Below are 25,135 nucleotides of genomic sequence, written 5' to 3'. Positions count from 1 at the left end.
ATTGCGTCTCACATCAGCGACCCCCAGGAAACAGCTGCCCCGGTCCACTGCTGTACCTAGCGGCCGGTTAAACCAAAACAAACGCGTCTTCACGCCTCGTCGCTCTCGCCTCGGTTAAACACAGCCTTGCTCTCTCGTAAGCGCTTGATAATATTTGTGACGGTGATTAATACGCGGTGGATTCGTGTGAAAACATCCCGGCTGGGCGATGTTGCCACCTAACGTCTGTTAAGTGAACAGCCCCACTGCGCCTGCGCGGTTTACCGGACAAGATGGCGACCAGCAATGGTGGAGGAATGGAGGTGGACGGGGCAGGTGAGTGTTTCTGCTTTAATTCAACATTTCTGCCTCGCACCGACACGGAGCCGCGTGTAGGCGGCGGCGTGTGCTGTGTGTCGGTGTCACGAGAGGTCGTGCGTGGTGGGGCTGCGGCGTTACAGGCGCTGTGTGGCCGTGCTTTGCTGACATAAGCGGGTTAACGCACACGGCTGTGCCGAGGAGGCTGTCAACAGAGCGGACACCGAGCATGTCTGAGTCCGTCTGTGCGCCGGGAGATGAAGTGTCTCTGCACGGGCAGGTCAGAGCAAAACACCGCGGACTACCTGTGACAACAAGCCGGGATACACCCGGGGCTGGACGGAGGAGAGGGACCGAAACATCGGCCCTAGATCTGTCGTTCAGTATTCATGATTCACATGAACATCTCTGCAACTCTCATGTTTTATTTTTATTATTATCAGTAATGATGTCAGAGACTGCTCATTATGAAATGTGAGTGGTTGGATTTGAGGCCAGTGTTGATGTTTGACAGTAAAAACCTGTTGAGAACAAGATATCAGCCAATATTTAACTTCATAACATAAACAGATTTTAAAAACAACAGCAATATTGATACAATATGTCTGTAATAAAGTAATACTGGCCTTATTGTTGTTATCATATTGGCTGTGAACACACTTAATCCTGACTGTGCTTGTTATGTGGTTGCATTATCTTCATTTATTTTGACTCTGGTTCTTATTGATGAATCTAAAGACTAAATATCAGGACCTGCTCAAACTGTTCTTCAAAGGTTCAACCAGTAATCCAAAGTCAGTTCAGTAAAGTTACTCAAGTCCTCCAATAAATGTGGGTCAGCTGTGTAAAGTTGCCCCCTTCCCTACTTCCTACCTCCTTACTTCCTGCGCCCTAGCACGGACCACACCCACGTTCGATCCCAACCACAGACCTGTAAAGTTTCATGACTGCATCTTTCATGGTTGTGATGCCAGATCAGTACCAGCCACACTGTCACAGCTGCTAAAGATCTCAAACAAAAACGCTGATTCATCTCGTCAAGCATCTGATCAATGAATCAGCTTCTTGCCTCAGTGCTGCTGTAGCTGTTGTCGTGTTTAAAGCTGCTCTTGTTTGTCTCTCCGCAGCCAGCCCCAGTGTTATGGCCTCAGGGGTCACTGGCAGTGTTTCTGTGGCCTTACACCCTCTGGTTATCCTCAACATATCCGACCACTGGATACGCATCCGCTCACAAGAAGGACGACCAATGCAGGGTATCCAAGCAGTAACTTAATGTACACTTTTTCACGTTCACGTTATTCTGTGATGAGTGTAACAAACAGGTTATTATCATGTTTTTTTTCATCCCGCTCAGTGATTGGAGCCCTGATCGGGAAGCAGGAGGGGAGAAACATTGAGGTGATGAACTCCTTTGAGTTGCTGTCTCACACCATAGATGACAGAGTGCATATTGACAAGGAGTACTACTACACCAAGGAAGAACAATGTGAGTAGTTTGTATGTGTAAAAGACAAAAATACAGCTCTGTACATGTTTCTCCTTTTATGACTCAGAGGGCCGTGTGGGTTTAAGAATACTGAGGAAACGTGAATTGCCTGTAACTCCCTGCTTGCGTTTGTGTCAGTGCTGGAAAAACCATCAGGAATAGATCGAGCTTCAATTTGCTGATTAGCTTTTCCAGAATTTGTTTTTGGTTGTTGCAATGAATAAAACATGAGATGGTCATTTTCCAAGTTGGGATTTAAGTAATAAACGTTCTCACCCACCAATTAGTTTCAAAGAAAAATCAGCATCACAGTGCTGCACCAGGGGAAAGCAATATTAGATCCATTATCAGAATGAGAATGTTAATACATAAAGTCAGATACTTGCCGTAGTCTTTCTGTAATATTTCTTTTGTTTTTCAGTCAAACAGGTCTTCAAAGAGATGGAGTTCTTGGGTTGGTACACCACAGGCGGCCCCCCTGATCAATCAGATATTCATATTCACAAGCAGGTAGGTAAAAGTTAAGGTGGTGTTGAAACATAACGGTATTAACCATAATCGTAATATTTAAAAATGATACTCGTTATTGAATGTTATTATTACACATGATAATACTGTGTAAATAATCCAATGCCTCTTAAATCATTTCCATTTCTTTACGTGGTTCACACTCAAGTGTGGTAGGTGGCAGTAATGCACCTTAATGCTGGTGTGTTACAGCTGAACTTCAGTTTGCCAAAAAAAGAAAATATGTAATATAAAATAAGATGAATTTGACTTACAGTATTAGCAATGTTGAATATATATATATAGTATATATATATATATAATATATATATATATATATATATATATAGATATATATATATATAGTAATATATTATATATAATATATAAATTTATTTATTTATTTATTTTAAATTTTCTATAAATATTGCAATAATATTGTTATGGGGAATTATTTTGACCATGATCTATCTATTGAACTCCATCATAATGTCAACAAAAAAACAGTGCAGTGCCATCATTCTAATGCAAGCCTACGATTCAGACAGTGCAGTGCCATCATTCTAATGCAAGCCTACGATTCAGACTTTTTTTTGTAAAATCATCCTAAAGTCTGACTTATTGTTATTCTACTCTGACAGGTGTGTGAAATTATTGAGAGCCCTCTCTTCCTCAAGCTCAACCCAATGACCAAACACACCGATGTGAGTCCTTCTTTATTTCCACTTTAAGAATGACACAGTGTTGTGATTATGCATTTAGATCCAGCTGCCTAACTTGTATGTCTTTTTTTTTCTTCCACAGCTTCCTGTTAGTGTTTATGAATCTGTGATCGACATCATCAATGGCGAGGTATTCTTTCTATTCCATTTCATCCACACGTCATACAACAGTAAAGCAGAGAATTGTTTATCTCATATGTTTGTTTGTTTTTCAACCAGGCTACCATGTTGTTTGCTGAGCTCACGTACACTCTGGCCACAGAGGAAGCGGAGAGAATCGGTGTCGACCACGTTGCTCGAATGACAGCCACCGGCACCGGAGAAAACTCAACAGGTAAGAGAAGCTGTTTATCTGAAAAACAACGACTGTAAGAGTAGCTGTAAACCATTTGCATTCACGTGTTGTGTTTAAGTTTGGTTTTATGAGTAATAATGTGTTTAGCTACTTTAAATGTTCAATTGTTTTCAAAGTTAGGAATATGCTTTAATTTGAATATACCACCTAGCTGGAAAATATTTGGTTTTCAATATATTCTGATGTTTCATGTACAAAATGAACCAGAAATCTTTAAATATTTGAAATGGAAAGATCCTGTATTTGTATTTGTTTGTCGTTTCCTGATGCGTTCACTCGTCATTCGTAACTCGATATTTTCTGTCGATTGCTTACTCTTGAAATTAGCAAAGATTAAATAATCATGATCAAAACATACAATCTAGGTTAATATAAACAGCCGTTAAAGTGCTTGACAGTATACTCCTTGACTCCTGTCTATCACTGTTAAGGTTTATCACTGGTTGTAGCCGCCTCACCCACCACTGTGAACTGTATGCAAAAGCTGGCATGCCTTCCCTGAATATAAGACACTATACACACTGGTTGACTCCAGTTTATAAGGCTCTTCATAACTTGGTTGCTATATATTTATGCACTTTTCTTTGGAGAACTGGAAGCCCTACGATTAAATGACATTTAATGGCATTTTTCTGCTCCTCGTGTTCTAACTGAAATGGGTAAATTCAGTTTCTCTGCTCGGACCGCCCTCCAGTCTGAACTGAAAATGTCAGAACTTGTTTCACTGGATGCATTCTGCTCTATTTTAAGAAAGCGACAATGGAAATCTTTTGAACAGTGCCTATGTTCTTAAATTGTTACTGTACCTACAACTTCTATTTTCTCACATCTTAATATTTTAATATTTTTCTGTTTAATTAACTATGATGTTTATTGCTGTGGGTGTAAAGGAACATTATGTTTCTCGATTGCATTTATAGTAACAATTTAGATGTGACGATAAAGGCTGGAAAATTTTGGTTCAGGTACCTTATAAAGTGCTTGAAGTACATTAGTGCAACCCCCCATGTACAAAGGATTCATTTCTGCAGGTATTTAGAAAACAATTTGTTATGTTAAGTGTGATTCTTCAGTTCTTTATACTACAAATATATAAAGTAGACCAAACTAAAACATCCAAGATTAATATTTGTAAAAGAAAATGAGGTTAATCTTTTTTTATTTCATTCAGTTCTAAAGCAGATTAGAGACTTTCTTTTCCATTGTACATTAGTCATTGGAAGTGCACATGTTGTGATTGCTGTCAAATAATACATGAAACATTAGTTGTAGAGCTGTCTCTTATAAAAGCAATTCGGTTCTTTACTAATAACGAGGGAACAGAGTGATAAAACGGAACACACACAAACATACAAACTAAAGTGACTTGTATAAATAAAAGAAGATGGTTAACGTGCAAACCTCAGGCTTGTTTTTCTGTCATCAGATTTTGAATGAACTCGAAGGAAACAGCTGTCGTGTGAGCCGACTAACATGAACTTTTCTGCCTGAAAAGGTTTTAACTTCAATATTCTCTCTGTGTTCTCTGCTAGTTGCTGAACACCTCATAGCCCAGCACAGTGCGATAAAGATGCTCCACAGTCGGGTGAAGATCATACTAGAGTACGTCAAAGCCGTGGAAGCAGGTGAGAGGACGACGGGGATGTTTAATGAGGCAGTGAGAGCAAAGAATGCGAAAACAGAAGTCTGGAAGACAGCTGTTCTTAAATGACATGTTCTCTTTCTTCACTTTTACCCCACTGAGGGAGGCCCCCTCGAGAACGCCTCCTTTATTACAAGCCCCTGTTTGATACTATCTCAACAGCATCATCTTACCTCTCTGTTCTAGTGCTTTAACTTCTCGTTTATCTCTGTCTTTGTGTCACAGGAGAGGTGCCGTTTAACCACGAGATCCTTCGAGAAGCCAACGCCCTGTGCCACAGACTGCCCGTTCTCAGTACCATAAAATTCAAAACCGACTTCTATGATGTACGTTTTGTTTTTACCTTCACGTACAAAAGGTTTCTAAACCCCAAATGCATGGTGATGTTTTTATCAGAATGTTAGTTGAAGGACAAGATTGTCATTTAACCAACTAATCTTCAGTCACACACTTCAAACTGAGTAGAAACAAAATAATACTCACCAAAACTGTCTTTGTTCGTCCTCGCACTGTTCTTCCAACAATCACCAACACTGGTTTGGTTCACAGACTTAGATGTGGAAACGGGCTGCAATAGCAGCAACTTTGCTCATCCTCAGGGACAAACGCACCCCTCAAAGTACATCCAAGTACGTTTTGTGCCACTGACTCAGAAGTGTCTAAACATGGAAATGATCCCTATAGAGAGAAACCTATTTGTTAAAGAGTAAGATCGTTTTTGATTAACCAGAAACGGCTGTTATATCACTATCAGTCGCCACCAGACTGCTGACAAAAACATCATTATACCTCGCAGATCATTGCAACTTCATTCAAACTCGACTGTAACAAAATAAACCAGTCTTTGTTCGTCTGTTCCAACAATCAGCGACTTCAGTCTGGTTGAAAAAAGTTCTTCATTCACAGATGAAGATGAAGAAGCAAACGCACGGCCTCCCCACCTACAAAGCACAGACGCTTGGGGACCAACACAGGGAGGGAGTGATGTCATTCTCTGCTCAGGGCGCTGTTACTAATATAGCAAATAGTTGTTTGTACTGCGATATTAATGTTCTTAAACTTGTATATAACATTAGGCTCTGTTGTAGGCATAATTCAGAGAAGCCGGGCATGTTTTCTCAGAATTTTGTTTGACAAAGCACGTAACTGAGCTTCTGTATATATTTTAATTTAGCAAAAGACCAAAAAATACACCTGAGTAATGTAGTTTTTTTAAATTGACCCTTCCCAAGCACTTCCTTTTTCTCTGTGCTGCAATAACAGTTTTATCAGTCAGTGCCTCGGTTTCATGTTCTGCATTGACAAAGAAAAGCCCTTCAGTGTTTAACGAAACAAGATTTTAGACTGATTTCACCGTAATCCCAAAGATAAACACGACGTGAATTGAAAGATTCAAATCTGTTCTCCGGACAGGAACTCCCACAGTAGCTCAGTGTCACCGTGTCTTGAATAGCAAAGCAAGTGCTTTCTGTAATGGTGTGCCTTTTCTTTTCCCCCTGCAGCAATGTAATGACGTGGGCCTCATGGCCTACTTAGGTACCATCACCAAGACCTGCAACAGTATGAACCAGTTCATCAACAAGTTCAACGTCCTGTACGACAGACAGGGCATCGGCCGGAGGATGAGAGGACTCTTCTTTTGAGCCGTCGTTTAGCTGAAGCAGAGAGACAAACGAGCACTGCAGTTTCTTGATTTTTGTTTTGTTCTCTTTTTTTTTTTTTTGGTTTGTTTGTATTTTGGTCAGCTAAAACAAATTCGGTAGCTTTTCAAAGCAGTTCACTATTTTCAACCACAAGTGTATCTAAAAGCACTTAAATGCACCAACTGGTAAGAGATATGTACAAAACCGCTCAACTTTTTTCTTGGATATGCACAGAAATGAATCCACTGTACATGAACATATTGTTTTACCCCGTTTGTTTTATTGTTTCATGTTTCTGTATGTAATAAATGATCTGCTGATTTTTTTCATGGGACTTTGTCTCTTCTTCTTTCGGAACCTTAATGATTATAATAGGCTAGACGCACAGCTCCTAAAAATGTCAGACGTGCAGTGAAAAACGAGCTCATGAAAGTCAGTTGGTGTAGCTTTACTGTCAGGAGTGTTTGCAGTTAGTCTTTTGAAGTCGTGTTCCTGCTGTTCGAGGTTTAAACAGACAGACGGGAGAGGAGGGGGCAGAGTCGGAGGTTTAACAGGAGTCAGCATTTTTATGGCTATTAAATGTACAGAGGAACCAGACATAATGACCGCCAGCCTGCAAGTTGGCACTTCTGCTTTACTAGTCTGCTTTTACCTGCCGTGTGGCACCTGAAGGAGCAAACACTTTCCTTCCTTTCTGCATTCTGAAAGTCAAAACACAACTCGTTCACTGATGGGAAACTATTTTGTGACACTTTATTATCTCATTAGTCAAAAATCATTGCTGTTACATGCTTGTGTTGACTGAAAAACAGCCGTACATTAACAGTTAACAAATGCTGCAACATGTCAATGCTTTAGTAAAGGTGGTATTCCATGAAAATATGACATTGTTCAACTCGGATGTCTTCAGTCAAAGTCTGTTTCATTTTAAAGTAAAAACACCTTTTCCTCCAACACATCCTGGATGTTTTACTGACTCTCCTCTGCAGGCTCATCAGCAGAAGCAGCAGGCTGTGGGTAGTGGAAGCGGGAAGGGTCATACAGATCATCCATGGGGTTGTATGGCATTGGGTAGTAGTGTGGGTAAGGGTAGAGGGCTACTTTTTTCTTCTCGATGGGAACAGGCTCCTCCACTGGCTCCTCTTTCTCTTCCTCCATGGGAGGAGGAGGAGGTGGCGGTGGGGGGACCATGATCTTCCCCTTCATGGGTCTGGGTGGATGGTCAATCAGGCAGTCGGGGTCCCAATAGGGGTCACAGTCGTATTCCATGCCCTTGAAGGTGCGGATGGGGGCTGGGGGAGACTTTTTGACCAGGATTGGTGGAGGTGGAGGTGGGGCGGACTTTTTGGGTGGAGGTGGAGGAGGTTGGGGCACTGCGACTGGGGCTGGAACTTTCTGTGGGGTGCAGTGGGGGTGGTAGCGAGGGTCGCAGAGCACGGGCACGGAGCCGGTGGGCAGGTAGACGATGTGGGGCTTGCAGAGGGGGTCTTTCTTGTTGCACAGGTAGAGAACATCAGCCTGGGAGAGGCCTGGAGCAGGAGGAAGAGGAAGAGGAGGAGGGGTCGCTGCGGGATCTGGAATTGGGACTCCTTTCATCGGAGGTGGAGGAGGAACTTTACACTTCTTGTCTGTTGCTGGGTCACACATGATCATTGGCACTCCCAGTTTGTTCTGGAAATGGGAAGCGTTGGGTCCGTAGGTGTGTTCCAGGTATCTCATCTGCTGGTAGAGCATCCGCAGCTTGTCGATCTCATAGAGCTGAGAGGTAAAAAAAACAAATGAGGAAAAAACACACTCATTTGAAGAGGCCTTTAATAAACATAAATCAAGGTGGAACATACAGATAATTCTCACATTTACAGCTTCATTTTCTAAAATATGATTTGAAGCTAGATTATAACCCCAGTCATGACTTATGACTTACTACAAACTGACCTGCACTGTTCTATGCAAAATTAATATCAAAGTCTAGACAGTGCGATTGTACACTGTGCCCATAAAGTTGGAATCATTTTGTTTCCAGACACATTCCTCTTTTAATTCCCAGTTATACGCATCGAATTAATTGTGATTTAATTTTCACTGTGATAAGAGATTGATCAATAAAGATTTGAGAAGACACACTTACTATCAAAAATAAATCACATTGTCACAATCGTTTCATGAGAAGAGGTCAAAATATTTTAGTCCAACTTTATGGGCAACGGTGTATTTCAGTATATAAAACTGGAGTGAAAAAAAAGAAAAGAAAGTCTTTTTAAAAAATTCTGGACTCATGAAATCATGACACAGTTTTTTGAGTTTTTTGTTTGTTTGTTTTTTGCTTTAACAGCAGGAATTTCTTTTGAATCGTTAAAAAACCTCAGGCATTTTGCAATTTCAGAACCAAGTCACAGTGTGAATTCAGTTTCAGGATAACTTTCTGACTTTATAATTCAGTAAGTAAAGCATTTCTCACTGGAGTCTCCCAGAACGAGAATGTCTAAACTTATCCATTCATATCATATCTTCACATATTCATAATAGAGTGTCTTACCCCCTCAGTGTGTCCAATGCTGCTGTAGTAGCGGTAGTAAGCCTGGAAGTCTGGGTTTCCTCTGTACCACCTTGGATCCACATTACGCTTCGGCCTGGAGTGAGTCAGAAAGTCGTTTGCTTTCTCAGAGTCCATATGAACATCAGTGACAGGGACCATCTCTGTTAAAAGAGGAGGTGTCGCTCAGTCCAATAAAATAACATCCTCACAGTTATTTCAATTTGTGTGGACATTATTTCAGATCTTTTACCTTCCTGTCTCATGGAGTTTAACAAAGATTTGGCCTCCAGCAGGCCTGGGAGAAGAAGAAGAAATAGAAACAAAGCATGGCATAGATGATGATTATTAGGTTTCTGACACATTTACGTTGAAGCTGTGGTACAGTAAAGGATTACAACTGACCTGGGAGCAACATCAGACAGCAGAGTGCCCCCACCATCCATAATGAGGAAATCATCTTGAACCTCTGCAACCCAGAAAGAAAGAGTCATTTACAGAAGAAAGCTAAATTCTCACAAAAGAATTACTATTTGATCAAGAAATATATGTTAAATTAAAACCACTACTCAAAGAAAAACATATTTTAAAGGGTATGAAGGTAACTTCTTGGTCCTTTTCACATGTAACATTTCCTCACTGTTTCACACACTGATCTGTATGACATACAACAAAGCAGCGACAGGAGATGAAGTCAAACCACCAAACTCATCCGATCATGTTTTACTCACCTGGCTCAGGAAGCTGTCTTCACTGCCCTCACAGGGCTGAGCGGGTTAAATACAGGTCTCTGTGTCAGACACCCCCTGAAACATTATCTCCTGTCCAATAAGACTCCACCAACTTTAAGACAGAAATCTTGTCTCCACCTTTCTTTTAATACCGTTTAATATGGGGCCTTCGGCGCCAATTAAGAATGAAAAAGCTCCTGAACTTTTAGCAGCAAAGCCATAAAGAGAGCAGACTTCAAATGGAAAGTCCCCATTAAGTCTGGAAGGAAAGCATCACCTGCTGCGACGACTGCAACTGTGGGGAAAATGCTGCTTACTAACACAGTATCTCAGCCAAAAGTTAGAAATCATACAAGAAAACCTGCACGGCTTTAAATATAGTGTCTAAAACACTGTCAGCTCCAAAAAGTGGTGCTATAATAACAGTCTCATGTGTCACTCGAAGGCTGATTATCAACTTAATTAACAACATAGAGGCTTCTTTGTGTTTTGGCATGTTCACCATTATATCTGAAACACTTCAAATCAAGACTGCATCGTCACAGGAAGCTGTCATACTAACATACATGTTATAAACTTTTTTAGGTTGAATACTTTCCACCCACAACAGACCGTCACGATCTCCCGTCCAAACTTTCCAAACATTTTTACCCATTGAAAATGCCAGGAAATGTTGAGGAGATTGTGTTTACACAGAATATATACCAAAAATGGAAACTATAACAAGTCATGTTTGGTTGTAGGTGGATTATTGTATCATCTGATAGCCATTCAATTAATCTCCTATAGCAAAACCAAACATTACAATGTCTTTGTCTCATCGCAGGCAACCGTACAACTCTTGGTTTTAAGTTCTGGATGGACAAACACGTTTGTAGCTGAAAACTTGCAACAGGTATGTAAGGCATTTTACATTATAATTAGAAATCATCTGTAGATCAAACAAAGAGTCTCCATATAAACCCTAAAGTAATAATTCATATTTAAAGACAGGGCCCTGGGCTTTTGGAAGTGACATTTTATAGACAAATAAGAATGAAAATAATAGTTAGCATGTTTTATGAGCAAGACGTGCCACTGAAAGCAGCAATTATGTCAAAATCTGTTTCAGTGACAAACCAGGTGTTCAGGCCACGCTTTAACTTTCTTCATCCCACTTCGTGTGCACACTGGAGTCCAAATGAACCACAAAGCATAGTATTGAACAATCAGTTTATTAGAACCATCTGTCACAATACAAGGCTCAACATTCATTTATCTTGGCCCATTTGGATTACAGCGTATAAAATGTACAGAAATGCTCCGTGTCAGACAAACTGGAAGCTTTAAGTTCTAAACTGCAGATGCTACACAAGCTCACAACTTCTGACACACATATTTACAAGTGACTTTACTCCTTAACATAAAAAGCGATGGGTCTCCAACAGCAATGTTTGCAAAATGGTCGTGCTTTAAAAGATGTCCACGTTCTGCCTGACTTGTCACAAAATGCTGAAGAGGAAAAATGAAGAGCCCCAATAGAAGTCTGTAGAATAACAATAAAGAGTTTTCCCCTTGGGTGGATGAACGTTGTTCAGACGAAGGTGATGCGGCTGCGGGCCTGGTTGACCTGCCACACGTTCAGCTCCTCGTACTCCTCCAAGGCTTCCTGGAACTGGGCGGGGGTGAAGCCACGGGAGACGCAGCGCTGCTCTGCTTCAGCCATACGAACCACTCCGCCGGCTCCACCGCGGCCTGCCACGCCCTCTGTGGAGAGCTCGCGCACCAGAGAGAAGATGACGTCGGACGGGCGCTGAGTCCTGGACGGAAAGAAACAAGAGTTTGAGTTGAGACTTTTGGACCTCGGAAGAACAGTTGTCTGACTGTCGTTGCATTAATTCAGAGCTGACTGTTGAATAAATGCTTAAAAAGAAACCTGCAGGACATGAGTATTCTTTCAGTCGGTCTGGCTCACAACTCCAAAGTTTACACTTGTTTTTGCACAGTTTAAAACGAAACAAGATATAACATTAGTGAACTTTTGAGCTGTTTGTAGGTGGATTTTGTGACTCGATCTGATGCCGTTTTAAAAGCAGAAACATTCACTCCCCCTCCCATTGTTATATAAAGCCTCCTGGGAATCTTAAAGCACTGAGAGGAGAACAGTATATAGGGGAAGGGGTGTGAACACGTCACTGGTCTTGACTCCTGCCTCTGAACACACTGTCGTGTGAACAGAGCTCTATAAAAACTCAGAAGTTTTACAGCTTCCTCCAGGATATGCAGCTACTCTTATACGAGAAACCCATAAAAGGGGGATTCTGGGTTTGGACGACGTCCGGTCTCTTTGTCTTAATGATTCGACTGCACGTGACACGAGTACGAGGCGTGACAGTGACTGACCTCGTGGTGCTGGACTTGTCGGCTTGTAGTGAATCCTTGGACATCTCCATCAGTCTCATTGCCTCGTTGACGTCTTCCTTCTCCACAGACTCCATCATGCGGAGGCGAGCCTGCAAGGAAAGCAACAAGGGTGGAGATTGTGAGTGGGGTGGAGGTAAGACGGAGGAAATGTGTAGTGGGAATTTAGATGATGTCTTCATTGTGAAGGTTGCGCTGTGCCGGCACTGTCAGACCGAGACAAGTGCAATGCCCTCTGGGATGGCCGGCAATTGCCCAAGTCTCCGCCTCTCAACACCAGCTAGTCTCTCTACAGGATGAAAATAAAAAACACCTAAAAGAGGACTTAAATATTCAGAACTGTTATATTGGTGACGGTTCTGGCCATGGTCAGTTTTGCATGGGTTTGCACAGCTGCTCCTAATGCACACAGGCTGACTGCCCACCCTGCAAAGCTGGCCAGAGTCAGAGAAACTTTCTGTAGCGTCTGAACAGATGCAGAGTTCAGTCGATGTGCTGCGAATAAAGACATCTTAAGCACCGCAGCCAGAGCAGTTTCTTTGTTTCACACGGGGATAGTTGCCCCCATGTGGACGTCCGTGTGCGGCACACTGCCTTCCTGTCTGCCTGAAGTGCTGGTTTTGCAGTAGGTGGAGGACTTCTACCTGCACAAACAGCACTTTTGACAGCCAGAGGCTGAACAGACCGTGACTCACTCAAATCGTTTTCTTAAAAGATAACCACTAAACTAAACACGGGCATACATTTGTGCATCTGTTTGCTATTGCTGAGTCATGCTGAGAAATAAACACTACGTCTCCGGTGTTTGGCAGATCTTTTGTCCGGCGTGGGAAAGAAGTGCTCACACTGCAGTAGGCCAGGTTATCATCACTACCTGCACTGTAAGCACTTTATCGCACACTGGCCTATTGATGAAGACACAAAAAGGATGAGCATCGCGCTTGAAGTCCGTTTACATCCAGAAAATGTCTCAACACATCAAGTTTAGAGTCGTAGTAGTGAGGAATGTTTAGGAGATTCTCTGTCTGACAGAATCATCATCAACCTGCTGCAGTTTTCATTGTTACAGCTCGCTAAAGTTCAGGTGTAGTTCTCACCAGGGCAGTGGACAGACGGAGGATGGAGAGGAGGGTACGGGCCGAGGTGAAGGTGGTGTCTTTGCTGACTCGGGCCTCTTTCCTCATCTCTACGTAGGCAGCGGTGATGTAATCGGCCAGCGACTCCGGCACCACTGGCTGCCGCTTCTTACACACGGCGATGTAACGCCTGATGGGACATTTTAGATTGACGTTAAGACAACGTTGCAGAGTTTGAAGTTGGACAACAGTCTGCTTCAACGTGTTAGTTCAACGATATAGTGGTGAATCTTTGTAGAGTGATCTTTACCTCATCAGCTTCATGTCGATGGGGGTGAAGTGTGTGGGCGGCTGGCGGCAGTGCTGGTGGACGTATGTAATGTGCTGGGCCAGACGCAGATCAGCGTCGGCGTCCGGCTTGTCCTGGATCAGCCAGAGCAGGTCGAAACGGGAGAGCAGAGCGGCCGGCAGCTGGATGTTCTGCTCGATGCTCTTCCGGGGATTGTAGCGGCCATAGGCTGGGTTGGCTGCTGCTAGAATGGAACAACGGGCATTGAGGGAGGTCATGATGCCGGCCTGGAGAAGAGCAAGAAGAAAAAAAAAAAACATTAATGGAGACGTGACACATGTGACTCAACTAATTAGCCTAATGAAGCCACCAGTTACGGTTATTACGAGTGCAGCTGGCGTTACCTTGGCGATGGAGATGGTCTGCTGCTCCATCACCTCGTGGATGGCTGTACGATCAGCGTCTGCCATCTTGTCAAACTCGTCGATGCAGCAGATGCCCTGATCGGCCAGCACCAAGGCTCCACCTTCCAGGGTCATTTCTCCTGTCAAGGGGTCGCGCATCACCGCTGCAGTCAGACCGACACCAGACGAACCACGACCTGTTGTGTACTGGCCTGAAGAGGAGAGGGGGGGATAAGAGAGAGTGAACAAATGATGCAGTTTGTGTTTAAAGATTACAAAAATCAAACTAAGACAATCACACTGATGTCAGGCTGTCATTCAAAGTATTAACTATAATTTTTTAATCATGTTAACATCCAAAACCTGGTGTTTAAATAAAACAAAAACAGCCTTTACACTCTACTCCAGTCAAAGCACATGAAAAGTTAATATTTTACCAAGTAGGCCCTAATGGAAAGAGAATTCCTAACTGGATCGATGATTAAACCAGACACAGGAATTGTTCTCCAACAAAACAGGACTGCACTCACTTCGAGGAGCCAGACGGTCAATGTAGGACAGCAGCTGGGACTTGGCAACGCCGGGGTCTCCCATCAGGCAGATGTTTATGTTGCCTTAAGGGAAGAGAGCCAAAACAGGAAGAGTGTTGAAAGTTTTTACAAGATTTCATGAAGGCGAATGTTTTGTTTGAGATATGCGGCACACATTAGCAGTGTGATCATACCATAGTATAATATCTATGAGAGGATTCAACCATTTAAGATAATTCTGTCATGGTTTAAGTGGATAGATTGGGAAACAAAGTGATTCCAGTGGATGAAAACAGCATTGTCACTGGGACTGTCTATTTTTTAGATCATGTCATTTCTGCTCACCTCTGATTTTCATGCCTTTAGGCGCCTGTTCCACTCCTCCAACCAGCAGCAGGAGCAGAGCCTTCTTTACGTCTTCATGTCCATAGATCTCAGGTGCTATTGAGCCAGCTAATTTCTCATAAAACCCTTCATCTGTAACAGAAAACAGAGAATTCAGTTTCTACAAGAGAAGATTGCCAGCACTGTCTGGTTTTCACACCAGTTAGTACAGCCAGATTTGACTGGAGTTCAGACGCTAACCTGTGATGTCACGCAGCTCCTCCTCAGTCAGCTCCTCGTTGCCGAGCTCGTCGTCCTCCGTCTTGTTCATGAGTGTAATGTTGTGGGCCTCCAGGTATGTTTCTGACAGAAGACCCTGAAATGATCAAAACAAAGTTAGTATGTAGACATTTCTTACATAAACACAAAAAAAATTACTAGAAATTCTTCAGGCAGGTTTGATCTCGGGGTTGTGTGTTGAATTCAGATCGAATACCTGAACAGCCTGTTTGAAGCCTGTTCGCAGAAGAGGGAGGAAGACTCCGGTGATGGCGACATGGTCTCCTGGCTGGGCGAGGCGTGTGTTTTCCCCGCGGGCGTACACAGCCATGCTCCTGGGAATATTACCAACTGGCACCTGGTCACTCTGCAGGACGGAATAAATGGATCAGAAAAATCTCAACGCAACATGACGATGAAATTTATGGCAGCGGTGAGCGAGCGTTTTCTCGGACATGGCTCCTTACATGTTCCTGAATACGCAGCTCCTGGAACTTGACAAATTTGGAGCCTCTGGTCTGCAGGTAGAGTCGGCCTCCAGATTTGTTAGTAACGCACTCTTGGCTGGGACACATGATGAGGGGCATGAAGGAGGGAGACTGGATCTGAAGGAAAAAGAAACAACTATTAGAATTCCTGACAGATGTGTGTACGGCCATACGGTGTCGATGACTACAGGCCTAAAGCCAATCTTACTGGTTGATAGGTCTCGGCACCACACTGGTCACACGTGTACGTCGCGACGGCCATCATTGGCTTCACCTCCGTGGCACGGGTCACTATTCCTCGAACCACTACCAGATTCCCAATGCTGTCCGCTCGCACGTCACGCACCACTTTGGGTTTGTTGGTGGTGGGAGGCTTGAAGTACAGCTCGCTGTGGATGGGAGAGGACGTTAATGAGAAACATATGCAAGAGAATTGAAGACCTAAAACATGTTAATAAAAACTGGCTTACAATCTTCTCATGAGCTCAGGTGGGTATTGGTTACGGGGGTCTCTGGTGTCTGCAGGGTCACGGCCCCTTTGTTCCATCATCAGCCTGTGCTCAATGTACACGTCCAAAGAATCTTTGGCCACAACCTGGATATAAGAAGAATTTTTGCATTTCCATTTTAATAAAAACAGGTATGTAACAGATGAAGCACATTACATCAATGCAAAGCTGGCATTTATATATACACACAGTGATAAAGTAATATACGTACATCTCTTTCTTTGTACTCTGGCAGCAGCTCGTGGATGGCGTCGGCGAACAAGCCCGTGTAGCGCTTTGCGTTCTCGCAGATGCTCTCGACCAGCTCGGGGTCTTCTTCTGCCACGTCGTCCAGTTCCACACAGATAGACACCTGCTCCCTGTGGGCCAGCGCCACCTGTACACACAGACGAGTAATTAGACGAGCCACTTCATTACGAGACCTTTGTCTGCGAACATACGGCTCAATAACGCCAACAAGGACGCCTATACGTGCTCACTGACTTGGGCATCTGTGATGGAGAATACAGATCCAGTTCATAATGAGGTACAACTGTTCACTGGCTGACATGATTTACAGTGTGGGGATTTTCTATTTTATTAGGATCATTCAGGTGATACTCAGCTTTGTGTTAGATTTAATAAATCAGAAAAATATATTATACAAACTGAACAAACAATCTTCAAGTTGGGAAGTTAGGTTTTGGCATTTACAGCTTCTAGTTCATAGTTATTGTGTTCTGCTTTATTGTAAAGCACTTTATAGCTGTTATATGAATAAACTTTATTATTACAACCATTACAAATAACACGGGATAGAGAAAATTCACAGATGGCAGAAACAGACTGAGTGGATGCAGTTCAAAGGTAGCTTTATTCAGGTATGTGTCAGCTCTCAGTCAACAACATCTGCAGCCAAGGCCACAACAACAAAGCTGAGCCCATGTTGTTTACTATACTTACAAGTTGTGCTCCGTATTTGAACACCTTCTTCCCATTGTCATCCTCGGAGTAAAACTCCTGCAGGAACCTTTTGCATTTGTCTGCAAAGCAAAAACAAAAACACACACCTTCAGCACAGCAGAAAAACACAGGCCACATCCAGCAGACACTAGGTGGAGATTTTGTTGTTGTTATTGTCTACACACACACACAGATCATTGTTTGCTGATTTTATATTGTCACGTGTTTCAATATTGGAGCTAGTTTGTGAGTTTAAAAGCTGTAAATGTTGATTAACACCACCATCAGTGGGCCTACAGACTGGGAGCTAATTTGTTGTCCTGCGACGACCCCCTTTGTTGAGTAACATGGCATCCCGTAATCTCGATGAGTCACTATTGCCCACAGTGGAGCACAAACTGCCCCTGATGGACTTCATGGACCAAATCCCGCTCGAGTCTACCGAGATTTTATAGTTTTGCTGAGAAATTACTGGCATTACGCAGCAAATCGCTCCGGGGTAAGAATGTAAATACAACAACAGTCGCTCTCAGTCCGTGTCCATTTTTTTTTTTTTTTTTTTTTGGGTAGAGAGAAAATATCCCTCACTTCTCGAAAGAGCCACAACTACTGAGAATATTTAATCCCACGTTACGAGAAACCAAAGCGGTCCTACGGCGGTGATTAAAAGACTCCACTTACTTTGACGCGGTGGCAGAAAAACTGCAGCCGTGCTTTATTATTTCTCTGTTCGGGGATGTTATTGTAAACAAAGCAGCACATGGCTTTTGTGCCTCGTCACTCGGATATCCATGCGCGGCCCCTCCGCTCGTAAAAGTAGTCCTGGCTGTTGTTTTCAAAAACCACGGCCAGCCATCTTCTAACGTTAGCTCGGGTTAGCTTAGCTCGGGTTGGACACAGACAGACACATTAACACGGAGCAGGGCAGAGGTCGCTGACATGTCCAAAGCTTTCCCACGGTGCCCGAGTCAAACTTCTGACCACTTAGTGTGATGCAGCTGTTTAATTCACAGTTTGGGGAGATGCCACAGGTCAATGTAAAGTTTCGGCTCTAAGCAAAAGGCAAAATTATTAATATTATTAAACGCTTTAGCTCGGTCACAAACCTTCACTGGCTCTAACGTACATTTAAATAGTTTATAGTGATGTATTAGCGCCTTTATAAGGTTATAAGAAATACATTTTAGGACGTTCAGCTCGTTTATTTGTACAACAACGACATAAAATGTGCGGACACACATAAACCAGCATTTTTAGCTAAACACAAATGTGGCATTTTTAATAAAAACATGCAGAAAGGTCCCCGACACACACAGCTAGTGTGCTAAACGAGCAGCGTGCTATCACGTAACGCAGCAGTCAGTCAGTCAGTGTCGGAGGACAAACAGGTGGATACGCTGAAAGCTTGGTGAATACCACGGTTTGACTTAAGGGTGTTGTCTCTTTGGAAACATTTACTTGTGTCGTTGCACACTTTCATGGTTGAGAAACGCTGGAAATGTGCAACGTTAATAAGCCAGAGCCGCTTAAGATAGTCATATACCGTCATATCATAACTTTAAATGGTGCGTTTGTGGACCTACTGTTCTTCAAATGGATAACAAAGTACTAAAACTATCAGGCAGTCAGGAGAAATGCCGCCCCGGCTCCATTAGCGCACTAAGTGTGAGTTATTGTTGGACATGTGCGTTGCACAGTGGCGCCCGCTCCTTTGTTTAAGCGGATCCATCCGGGTCACAGATACAGTCACGGTCTCTCAGACAATGAACGCCTCACGTATTTAAAGTTTGTGCAACTTGGTGTAAGTACTAAGTGCAGCACATACAAATACTATATTACCATGCATCGCTTCAAAGGTTGGAGTAAACGAGCAGGAAACGTTAACAGATGGAGTATTTTGTGCTGAATAAACACTATAAATAAAAACTGCTTGACGTTAATTAGCCGACTTTACATCCACTGGCCCTGTGATATACATTCACGTTTCCAAAGAGCATTTCAGAGAGCACGTTAAGCTCAAACTTTCAGTCATTTAGGCCAACCTGTTGCTGCCATGCCGTTATTGTGAAAGTTAACCCATTACCTTTCTCCGCCGCATAATCCTTACGAGACATGGCTGCACGCGTTAACCCTCAGGTGACAGAGCTCGAGTCCAAAATCCGACGGTACCCCCGAACCAAAAAATGAGCCTTAAAAATTCACGATTTAGTCACTTCACAATCACCGGAGACCAGGATTCATTCACTCGCAGCTTTGCGGTTCCCTCCGCTCGCGGTACAAAGAAGTGGCGCGAGTCTGACGTGTGCAGTAGCCAATCGCGTCGCGCCCTGCGGCCGCGAGAGGCGGGATTTCGTGGTGGCGCGAAAGTTGCGGGCGATTGTATGTCACGTGGCCCTCCAAGCTTCCGCCCTGTTAGTCAGGAATGGCGCGAAAGGAGATCATTGGATTTGATACAACGGAGTGACCCCACAGTGAACTCATGGAGGCTGCGGATGATATGAACACTTCATGATATTCATGTTGATATGCCATTACAGTATATATATTTATTTATGTTTTATCCTGTAAAGCACTTTATAAAAATAAAACAATATTAGTGTGCTCTCTGCACCGTGCTACCTTAAACTGTGCCTCATCTTCTTAAAGGACCAGTGCATAATATGTATTGGCATCAGTAGATATAAAACGCTCATTCCATCATAAGGTAACAAAAACATAATGATTGTTATTTTCAGGTGATTATACACTTACATAGTTTCCCTGTTGTATCCCATTTCTTCCAATTTCTGTAAATAAGCTCCCAAAAAGTGCGACTATACTACACTGTGGCAAGTATCATAACATTGGCTGCTTTATTTTTGGAATATGCACTGTCAGGGTTCTTTAGTAACAAAAGACCAAAAACAAACACATCATTGATCTAATAATTTATTTTATTTTTTTAAATCTATCTTTATTGTTGTATTTCTTATTTCTATCAAATTTCTATTCTATTTTCACTTTTATATTGTTTTCTATTTGTTCATATGCTGCTACTGCTTGAATTTCCCTCAAGATCAATGAAGTATCTGTCTCTCTCTCTCTCAGATAAGTTTCATGTATGTAAATTCAGCAACAAAAGCTTTTTTTTGTATATTTGTACTTGGAGACCGTTGCAATCTTGCAAAAAAAATTGACTGATGACTGAAGACAGATGAGTGCATTGCTTTTAATGTTTTAAACGATGTTCTTTTTTGATCTAGTTTTCTAATTAACCTTTATATTCTGCAGTCCGACGTCTAGCATATTGTTCTCATCGTGTAGTAAAATCATTTATACACAAAAATGTAACATCGTACAGTATCTGCATTCTTTAAATGGCACCAAGTCTGCTTTTTTATATTTAAGAATTTTTGCTGCTGTTATGCTCACTCATTCACATCTTTCCTTGTGGCTTTATTAAAGACACACATTTAGTGTTATTTTGTTCAATTAAGCAGATTTTAATAAACTAAATTAAATTAACAAGTGTTCAAAAAAAGGTCAACAAGACTGCAGAATATAATGAAACTGATTTCAAAACACAAAGATATTTCATCTGGCTGCTGACCTCCAGGGATCTAACTGAATTTCAACCCATCTTTTGAAAATTTGGTGTATTCATGTTCAAAACATCAACATTTCTAACAGTGAATGAAAACAAAGGGCGTCCCCAGACTTAATCAACATTTTGCCTTTTTCTTCCCCCCCATAAAAATGAATGACTGAAATAGATCTGAACTCAGTGAGGGGTCATTTAGAAGAACAGATGGGCCGAATACTGAAATACACTCAAACATACTGAAATCTCTGAAAATGCAGCAGACTTGAAGAGACGTATTAATCAAAAAGAAGGTCCAGGTCTCTGTGCCTTCAGTCAAAGAGCTCGTCAAGGACACTGGCTGAGGTGTGACGTGTGGAGGGCTGCAGAGCAAAAACAGAATGAAGCTTGTCATGAATGGAGTGCTTAAAGCCAAACGTTCAAATATACAACTTAAATATGACTTGTTAATTGTAAATACAGTAAACCTGCTGTAAAAGAGTGTGCACTTTATTCAGAAATGGTATGAACGTCTTTTTTTTTTACCAGTGTATAAGTAGATTCATGGTCAGAGTTACTTTCGTAATCCTCGATCTCAGGCTCTTCTTGTTCGTCATTTTCAAACAGAGATAGTCTGTAAAGAGAAACTCTTCATTCTAATACCTGATAAGTCATCATGAACATTAGACAAATATTCACATTTCCCTTTGAAAAACATCTGTTGTCAAACATGTTGTATTCTCTAGGATCAGTCTTACAGGGTGAGGTTGGAGTTCAGATCTTGCTGATCCACGTTGGAGCCGCTGTACCTGGAGGACAGCTGGTGACGTTTGGTGGGCTTCACTTTTCGCATCTGGGGCCTGGTGAACAGCAGCAGGTACAATCAGGCAGCCATTAAAGCTTTGTGTCAAGTTTTAGCTGGCTGATAAAACAAACGGTCATAGCGCCTGCTCAGTCTTCCTTCATCCTTCCCTGTGCTTCTTTCCATCTACAGTACAGATCTTTCTACCTTCATCTGTCTTTGACAACAGAGAGGAACACGCTTTTCTTTCTGCTGCCACAGTGACTGGTTGATTAAAAACTGAGCCGCCAGCTGAGTTTTGGTTGGTAGACGGACAAAACATGATTAATCTGTGGCAATCTCCAGCCTTTGGCAGGTGCCTGTCTGTAACATTCAAACCTCTGAAACAGTTGTTTGTGATGAACTTACCCTGAGGAGAACTCCTCCTCAGACAGTGGCTCAATCGGGCTTCTGCCGATATCAGACTCTGTGTCTCTGGGCTTCCTGGAGGCTGTTGGCTTGGCTGGTTGTCTCTGGGCGGTGGAGGTGAGGGCTGGGGTGTGCAGGCTGCTGTGGATGCTGCTGCTTTCTAACCAGGATCCTCTGACTGTGCTGGATGCTGAACCTAAAGGAGACAGAAGTCAATTTCTGTCTGTTTTATGTCACTGTAGACTGAACATGTTTGACTGCCTTTTGGTTGGACGTAACTAAAGATGTCACCTTGGACTTGGGGGAACTTGTAATGAGAAGTAATTGAGGAAAAGATGAATAAAGTCTCACCCTGAGCAGTGGTCCTCTTGCGTTTAGCTACAGGGCTGTCATGTAAGGAGGCAGCATCGCCGCGCTCCTCCTGCTCTCTGGGTTTAGAAACGGAGCGAACCTCCAAGGAGCGCTGATAGACTCTGACTGGTGGCCAGGAGGGGGCAGCAGTGGGACACTCTGATTTCAGAAACGCAGCCCTGGTAGGGGATGACCGAGCGATGGAGATGAGGACAAAGACTTGAGAAACCTTTGTTAATATTTGGTGGTTTGATTTCTTAAGATGTCTCTAAATGATGATGAATCAAAACTGACTGTTGCTTCATAAAGACAATGTGACCTATAACATGTAGACACTGATATATAATGTCTGATTTTATGCTGTTATGGCTGTGAGATTACAGACTGTTTGGTTGACTTGTTATAGTACACGTGTTTGTGTGGATGAGTTTCTTACAGCTGGGTTCGGTCCTGTTGCAGCATCTTGAAACTGAACTCGCTGAGGATCTCCAAGAAGGCCGCATTGGGGGGTTGCTCTTCTCCCTCCTGTGGGTCCCGAAATGCAAAACGTATACCGTCCCTAAACACAACACAGACAACAGCTGAACCCTTTAAGTGTGATGGCTCATTACCAATCCTAGAATGACTGAGCAGAAGTGTTTCTTATAGTTACTAAGCCAGGAGCTGAGAAACTGTGCTCACATGAAAGTAAAGGTGTGTTTCTTACATGTGCAGGGCCATCAGTGGTTTGCGGACACTGCGGAGATCGATGCCAAAACTCATGGCAAGCCTCTTTGCCAAGTCCCTAATCTCACCGAGATCCTGCCGGCTGTGAAGCTCCGTAAGCATCTCTGAGAACAGCTGAACACACACAAACATGACTCTACATAAACATGTTACGCAACATAAATGCCTTTCAGACTCTTCTATAGATATGGACAGACAAAAGAATTACAGAAAATCAATATTAGTTTGGAGGATTTATACATTGAACATTTGTCAGGCACAGTTCAAATGTTAGTGATAAAGTAAATACATTGTAAATATATAGATTCCTCTTTCCACACATGTAACTCTGGGATATTCTCACAATACAATGATATGCTTATGCGTTATAGCAAAGTTATGTCTGTCTAACAGAGCATCTTTGGCTGAGCAATACTACGATACTTTTATACGTGGGGAGATGTGGCAGAGAAGCAGAGATCAGCAGCAAGTCATAAAAAAATATTTTGAAAGCACGTCAGATTTTATGAACTTGAAACACACTGATTTTTGAAAGCGCTTTCTAAAAAGGAAATCCAGATTTTATGTGTAATCTGGAAAATATGTGTGTATAACGTGAACATCTATCTGTCACTTAGATAATGATTCAAATTCAAACAGCCACTCAGCTGCAGGCCAAATCATTGTTTGTGCCTGAAATCCATCAGTTACTTTCAGATTGTACCAGCATGTAGGTGGTGGTTGCTGCTTATTTCCCACCATGACTGAAGTGAATCACTGACAGGTGAATCATAATCGAATCGGAGTCCAGTGAAGATTCACTCCTCTAGTTGTAGGCAGTCAGAAGTCTGACAGTCAAAAAGATGAGTAAAAAGAAAGTAACACTCGATTCCTGACCTGCTGCAGGCTCAGACACACAGTCCTGGCACTCTGAACCGAGTTGATGAGCTTGCTCTTGCTTATAGTCTCTTTAATGATATCGCCAAAGTCTTTAAAGTACTGCAGGAAACCAGAGAAGAAAAAAAAAATACTGTTATGATCATTAGTCTATTTAATTAACGGCACTGTCTAGATATGTAAAAATAATCCCTTTCCAGTCATGTGTGCTTCTTTTAACCACTGTTCCCTCTGACTCATTCTTGGCACCTCCTAAAACAGATTTTCTCACCCTCCTCCACTCTCTTACACATCCTCGCAGTTATTAATTTTTTAAGGAACACATTTCCTCTATCCCTAACCCAAATAGTTTCTCCAAAAAAAAACTATTAATTTCACAATTTCTAAGCTCTAAACTTTGCTTACATGTACGACACACAGCCAGTCTATGACCATGAACGTGTCTTCTCATAATATAAATATAATAAAATGCAACTATTCTTTAAAGGCCTCTCGACCTTGGTGTAGTGCTTGAAGACGACGGTGGCGGCGGTAAGGTCCAGCACCCCATAGATGACCAGCTTACAGTAGCCGGCCAGCTGGTTGCGCTTCCTCTGGAGAAGAGCTATCTTCATCTCCTCCTCCTCCTCGACTACAGAAGAGAGCCAGGGTAGAGGAAATGGAAGGTTAAGGAGAAGCAATAATAGAACAATTCTTGGTAGTTGATGTGAAAGATGTAAACAGGAGAGGCATTGAGAAAACCTTGAGGTGTTGATAAGACAGAAACGAAACAGAACGTGTGATCAAACGCTGGTTCTTGGGAATTGGCAGAACATTGCGAAATGCAGAAAGACAGGTTTGTTATAGCAGCACATTCTCAAAACGAGACATCAAAACACTTTGTCTGCAGGCATAGATGATGGTAGGATCCTCTGGGAGAGCTTTGGCGGTGTTCAAATTGAGCATTAGTTTCCAAAGCACAACGTTCACGAAGAAAAAACCCTTACGTTAACACCATCGTTCAGTCGTGTAAAAGATAGAGAGGATGACATCTGCAACAAAGAGCAGAAGTGTTTTTGTAAAATACAGTTGACCGTACCATTGATCTCAGTATCTTCAGCGTCAGAGAAGATGTAGTCCAGAACGAAAGCAGCCATCTCAGAGCGCAGGGAATCAGACGGCAGGTGGACCAACGATTGGAGGGCGCTTTCAGAGCGAGCCGCGGTCGTACTGTACAACAGCAGCAAGTCACAGAGCAACTCAAACGCCTGTGGATG

General features: G+C 42.6%; 4 protein-coding genes across 4 annotated transcripts in view; 1 reads left to right on the top strand and 3 right to left on the bottom strand.

Moving 5' to 3' along the window:
- Positions 1 to 21: 21 nt before the first annotated feature.
- On the top strand, positions 22 to 6,981 carry cops6 (COP9 signalosome subunit 6). The gene is made up of 10 exons (XM_010743031.3): positions 22 to 315; positions 1,425 to 1,550; positions 1,652 to 1,783; positions 2,205 to 2,293; positions 2,932 to 2,994; positions 3,095 to 3,142; positions 3,232 to 3,346; positions 4,900 to 4,992; positions 5,235 to 5,335; positions 6,512 to 6,981. The coding sequence occupies exons 1-10, from the start codon at positions 273 to 275 to the stop codon at positions 6,650 to 6,652; spliced, it is 951 nt and encodes a 316-aa protein (XP_010741333.1). The 5' UTR covers positions 22 to 272; the 3' UTR covers positions 6,653 to 6,981.
- and4 (actinodin4) lies at positions 6,719 to 9,958 on the bottom strand. The gene is made up of 5 exons (XM_019260351.2): positions 9,917 to 9,958; positions 9,591 to 9,654; positions 9,439 to 9,483; positions 9,189 to 9,349; positions 6,719 to 8,410 (listed from the first exon to the last, which is right to left on the bottom strand). The coding sequence occupies exons 2-5, from the start codon at positions 9,643 to 9,645 to the stop codon at positions 7,622 to 7,624; spliced, it is 1,050 nt and encodes a 349-aa protein (XP_019115896.1). The 5' UTR covers positions 9,646 to 9,654; positions 9,917 to 9,958; the 3' UTR covers positions 6,719 to 7,621.
- Positions 9,959 to 11,122: 1,164 nt separating this feature from the next.
- mcm7 (minichromosome maintenance complex component 7) lies at positions 11,123 to 19,271 on the bottom strand. Its single transcript, XM_019260362.2, has 15 exons — positions 19,241 to 19,271; positions 17,158 to 17,237; positions 16,427 to 16,591; positions 16,177 to 16,301; positions 15,915 to 16,095; positions 15,686 to 15,823; positions 15,436 to 15,585; positions 15,201 to 15,315; positions 14,961 to 15,092; positions 14,616 to 14,699; positions 14,086 to 14,297; positions 13,703 to 13,968; positions 13,414 to 13,582; positions 12,299 to 12,408; positions 11,123 to 11,715 (listed from the first exon to the last, which is right to left on the bottom strand). The coding sequence occupies exons 1-15, from the start codon at positions 19,269 to 19,271 to the stop codon at positions 11,490 to 11,492; spliced, it is 2,184 nt and encodes a 727-aa protein (XP_019115907.1). The 3' UTR covers positions 11,123 to 11,489.
- A 1,070-nt stretch (positions 19,272 to 20,341) lies between these two features.
- The window catches only part of stag3 (STAG3 cohesin complex component), a 20,161-nt gene continuing 15,367 nt past the window's right edge, over positions 20,342 to 25,135 (bottom strand). The window contains exons 23-32 of the mRNA XM_027283442.1: positions 24,958 to 25,126; positions 24,377 to 24,510; positions 23,880 to 23,981; positions 22,984 to 23,117; positions 22,714 to 22,836; positions 22,278 to 22,456; positions 21,927 to 22,122; positions 21,475 to 21,576; positions 21,263 to 21,350; positions 20,342 to 21,099 (exon numbers count right to left, since the gene is read on the bottom strand). Of these exons, the coding sequence (XP_027139243.1) occupies positions 21,049 to 21,099; positions 21,263 to 21,350; positions 21,475 to 21,576; positions 21,927 to 22,122; positions 22,278 to 22,456; positions 22,714 to 22,836; positions 22,984 to 23,117; positions 23,880 to 23,981; positions 24,377 to 24,510; positions 24,958 to 25,126 (1,278 nt within the window). The 3' untranslated portion in view covers positions 20,342 to 21,048. The remainder of the gene's footprint in view (positions 21,100 to 21,262; positions 21,351 to 21,474; positions 21,577 to 21,926; positions 22,123 to 22,277; positions 22,457 to 22,713; positions 22,837 to 22,983; positions 23,118 to 23,879; positions 23,982 to 24,376; positions 24,511 to 24,957; positions 25,127 to 25,135) is intronic.

This window comes from Larimichthys crocea, chromosome I (genome assembly GCF_000972845.2).
Source record: "Larimichthys crocea isolate SSNF chromosome I, L_crocea_2.0, whole genome shotgun sequence".
NCBI classification, from domain to species: Eukaryota; Metazoa; Chordata; class Actinopteri; family Sciaenidae; genus Larimichthys; species Larimichthys crocea.
Note: the sequence above shows the minus strand (reverse complement) of the source record. Positions and strands in the feature narration are given on the sequence as shown.